Here is a 4,031-nt window from a genome sequence, read left to right as displayed (position 1 = left end):
TGGGGGGGGGGGGTCAAAAATGGGATGAAAAGGTGGGAAAATGGGGTTGGGGGGGGAAGGTGTCCTCTCCATCCCCCCCCTCCCAACATGGCGCTGTGTCCCCAGGGGCGCCATGGAGGAGCTCCAGGAGGGGGGGGACGCCGGTGGTGGGACCCATGGGGACGTCGGTGGTGGGACCCGTGGAGGTGCTGGTGGGACCCACAGGAACATCCACGGTGGAACCCGGGGAGATACCGGTGGTGGGACCCATGGGGACGTCGATGGTGGGACCCATGGAGATGTTGGTGGTGGAACCCAGGGAGATATCGGTGGTGGAACCCATGGGGACATCCGTGGTGACACCCATAGGAATGTCCATGGTGGAATCCAGGGAGATATTGGTGGTGGAACCCATAGGAACGTCTGTGGTGGAACCCAGGGAGATATCGGTGGTGGAACCCGTGGGGACGTCAGTGGTGGAACCCATAGGAACGTCCATGGTGGAACCCATGAAGACATTGGTGGTGGAACCCATGGCCAAGGCCGTGACGGGACTCTTAGGGACCTCCATGGTGACACCCACGGCCATGGGGACCTCCAAGATGACGCCCTGGATGACGACATCAGCGATGACACCCTTGGGGACCTCCAGGACACCTCCCGTGGGGACCTCGGTGGTGCCACCCCCAGGGATGGCCGTGCCCTTCCCACCTGCCCCACGTCGGGGACCCGCAACCGGTGTCCCACCCGTCCCACCGCCGTCCCCACCCCACCACCGGCCCCACGCCAGGCCCAGACCCACGTGGCCACCAACCCTGGAGGTGGCCCCAGGTCCAGAGGTGCCACCACCAGGTCCAGAAGGGCCACCACAGCGAGGTCCAGAGGAGCCACCGCCACCACAGCCGCGCCCACCACCTCCAGAGGGGCCACCACCAGGTCCAGAGGGGCCACCACCACCACGTCCGGAGGTGCCACCCCCATGATGGATGTCTCTGAACCATCTGGAGATGTTGCCACCACGATGGATGTCTCCAAAGAACCTGAGGCTGCCACCGCCTCCGTGGAGACGTCCGTGACTTCTGTGGGCACCGCCACCAGGTCCAGAGGGGCCACCACCACAAGGTCCAAAGGGGCCACCACCACCAGGTCCAGAGGGGCCACCACCAGGTCTGGAGGCACCACCACCACCATGGATGCATCCATAGATGCAACCACCACAGTGGATACAGCCAAACCAGCTGGAGGTGCCACCACCCGCTCCAGAGGTGCCACCACCAGGTCCAGAGGTGCCACCTCCACCAGAGCTGCATCCAAAGCACCTGGAGGTTCCACCACCACCACCATCCTCATCAACACCACCACCACCACGGCCGCATCCGAAGCCCCCGGAGATGCCACCACCACCACGTCCACTCCCAAAGCCCCTGGAGATGCCACCACCACCACCACGTCCACTCCCAAAGCACCCAGAGATGCCACCACCACCAGCAAGTCTGCTTCCAAAGCCACCGGAGATGCCACCACCACCACCACGTCCACTCCCAAAGCACCCAGAGATGCCACCACCACCAGCAAGTCTGCTTCCAAAGCCACCGGAGATGCCACCACCACCACCACGTCCACTCCCAAAGCACCCAGAGATGCCACCACCACCAGCAAGTCTGCTTCCAAAGCCCCTGGAGATGCCACCATGACCAGCAAGTCTGCTTCCAAAGCCCCCGGAGATGCCACCACCGCCACTACATCTGTTCCCAAAACCCCTGGAGATGCCACCACCACCGCTACGTCCGTTCCCAAAGCCCCCGGAGATGCCACCACCACCACCTCGGAAGCCCCCTGCTCGTCCTGCCCCCGCCCTGCTCCCCCGTTCCCCTGCGCCGCCTGCCCCAAATCCTACGGCACCCTCTCCAAGTTGACCATCCACCAACGGGCCCACACGGGCGAACGTCCCTTTTCTTGCCCGGATTGTCCCAAATCCTTCGCCGACCCTTCCGTCTACCGCAAGCACCGCCGGGGCCACGACGGGCTGCGTCCCCACCGCTGCGGCTCCTGCCCCAAGGCCTACGCCGAGCGCAAGGACCTGCGCAACCACCAGCGGAGCCACACGGGCGAGAGGCCTTTCCTCTGCGCCGAGTGCGGCAAGAGCTTCGGGAGGTCTTCTTCTCTGGCATGCCACCAGCGCATCCACGCTCCCCGCAAGCCCTACGCCTGCGGGACCTGCGGCAAGTCCTTCACCCAGCTCTCCTCCTTCCAAAGCCACCAGCGGGTCCACACCGGGGAGCGTCCCTTCCTCTGCCCGCAGTGCGGGAGGATGTTCTCCGACCCTTCCAGTTTTCGGCGCCACCAACGTGCCCACCAGGGCTTGAAGCCCTACGGCTGCGGCGAGTGCGGCAAGGCCTTCCGGCAACCGGCCGACCTGGCCGTCCACCGCCGGACCCACACCGGGGAGCGGCCCTGGCGCTGCGGGGAGTGCGGCAAAGCCTTCGTGGCCTCCTGGGACCTCAAGCGTCACCGCTTGACCCACGGCGGGGAGCGGCCCTGGCGCTGCGGGGACTGCGGGAAGGGGTTTTGGGAGAGGGCGGCCTTGGCCAAGCACCGCAGGACGCACTCCGGGGAGAGGCCCTACGCCTGCGGGCACTGCGGGAAGGGCTTCGGCGGGCCCTCGGGGCTGCGCAAGCACGAGAGGACGCACGGCAAGGGGGAGGAGGGGGGCGGCATCAAGGTGGCCACCGGTGGTGAGCTCAACATGGCCGCCGGAGCCACCCTCAACATGGCCGCCGGTGGTGGCCTCAACATGGCCGCCAGGTCTACCCCTAATATGGCCGCCAGTGGTGGCCTCAACATGGCCACCAAAGCTGGTCTCAATGTGGCCACTGGTGGTGGCCTCAACATGGCTGCTGGTGGTGGTCTCAACGTGGCCACTGGACCTACCCCTAATATGGCCGCCGGTGGTGGCATCAACATGGCCGCCAGTGGTGGTCTCAACATGGCCGCCAGGTCTACCCCTAATATGGCCGCCAGTGGTGGCCTCAACGTGGCTGCTGGTGGTGGCCTCAACGTGGCCACCAAACCTGGTCTCAACATGGCCACCAGTGGTGGCCTCAACGTAGCAGCCAGTGGTGGCCTTGACATGGCCACTGGACCTACTCATATGGCCACCAGTGGTGGCCTCAGCGTGGCCACTGGATCTAGCCCTAATATGGCCACCAGTGGAGGCCTCAATGTGGCCACCAAACCTGGTCTCAACGTGGCCACTGGACCTGGCCTCAACGTGGCCACCAGTGGTAGCCTTGACATGGCCACTGGACCTACTCATATGGCCACCAGTGGTGGCCTCAACGTGGCCACCAGACCTGGTCTCAACGTGGCCACCGGACCCAGCCTCAACATGGCCACCAGTGGTGGCCTCACTGTGGCCACCGGACCCGGCCTTGGCCTCACCGGAGGAGGTCCAGGCCTGGCCACCAGGCTCGGCCATGACTTGGCAGCTGGAGCTGGCCACCACACGGCCGCCAGAGGTGGCCACGGGATGGTTGTGGGTGCTGGCCATGGTGTCGGTGGCCAAGCCGGCCACGGTGTGGCCACCGGCGTTGGCCAAGGGATGGTGGGTGCCCAACTTGGCCACAGTATGGCCACTGGACTTGGCCATGAGGTGGCCAACAGAGGTGGCCACCAAGCTGGCCGTGAGGTGGCCACCGCTACCGGCAGGGAAATAGGTGCTGGGCCTAGTCACGACGCGGCCACTGGACTGGGCCACAGCGTGGCCACCATTTCTGGACCGGGGGCCACTGGAGCTGGTCCCGACATGGTGGCCCCCGTGGGCCACAAAGGCCCCAATTTGGTTGCCCCAAACATGGCGGCCTCCAACATGGCGGCCCCCAGCGGAGGCCCCGACATGGCCCCCATGGGGGAACCCAACATGGCGGCCCCCACGGGAGCCTGCCCGGCTACGGGGGGCGTGGCCACGCCAGGCCCCGCCCCTCCTCCGGAGCCCCGCCCCTTTGCCTGCCCCCTCTGCCCCAAGCGCTTCGGGGCGAGGGCGGGGCTTCGCA

General features: G+C 66.2%; 1 protein-coding gene across 1 annotated transcript; it reads left to right on the top strand.

Moving 5' to 3' along the window:
• Positions 1 to 56: 56 nt before the first annotated feature.
• Positions 57 to 4,028, top strand: LOC106898891 (zinc finger protein 628-like; the record flags this gene model as incomplete). The annotated part of the gene is made up of 1 exon (XM_014960470.1): positions 57 to 4,028. A coding segment is annotated over exon 1 (3,916 nt), but the record flags the coding sequence as incomplete, so codon positions are not given.
• Positions 4,029 to 4,031: the final 3 nt, after the last annotated feature.

This window comes from Calidris pugnax, unplaced genomic scaffold, assembly GCF_001431845.1.
Source record: "Calidris pugnax isolate Ruff unplaced genomic scaffold, ASM143184v1 scaffold568, whole genome shotgun sequence".
NCBI classification, from domain to species: domain Eukaryota; kingdom Metazoa; phylum Chordata; class Aves; order Charadriiformes; family Scolopacidae; genus Calidris; species Calidris pugnax.
The sequence above is the reverse complement of the archived record's forward strand: the minus strand, read 5'-3'. Positions and strand labels throughout refer to the sequence as shown.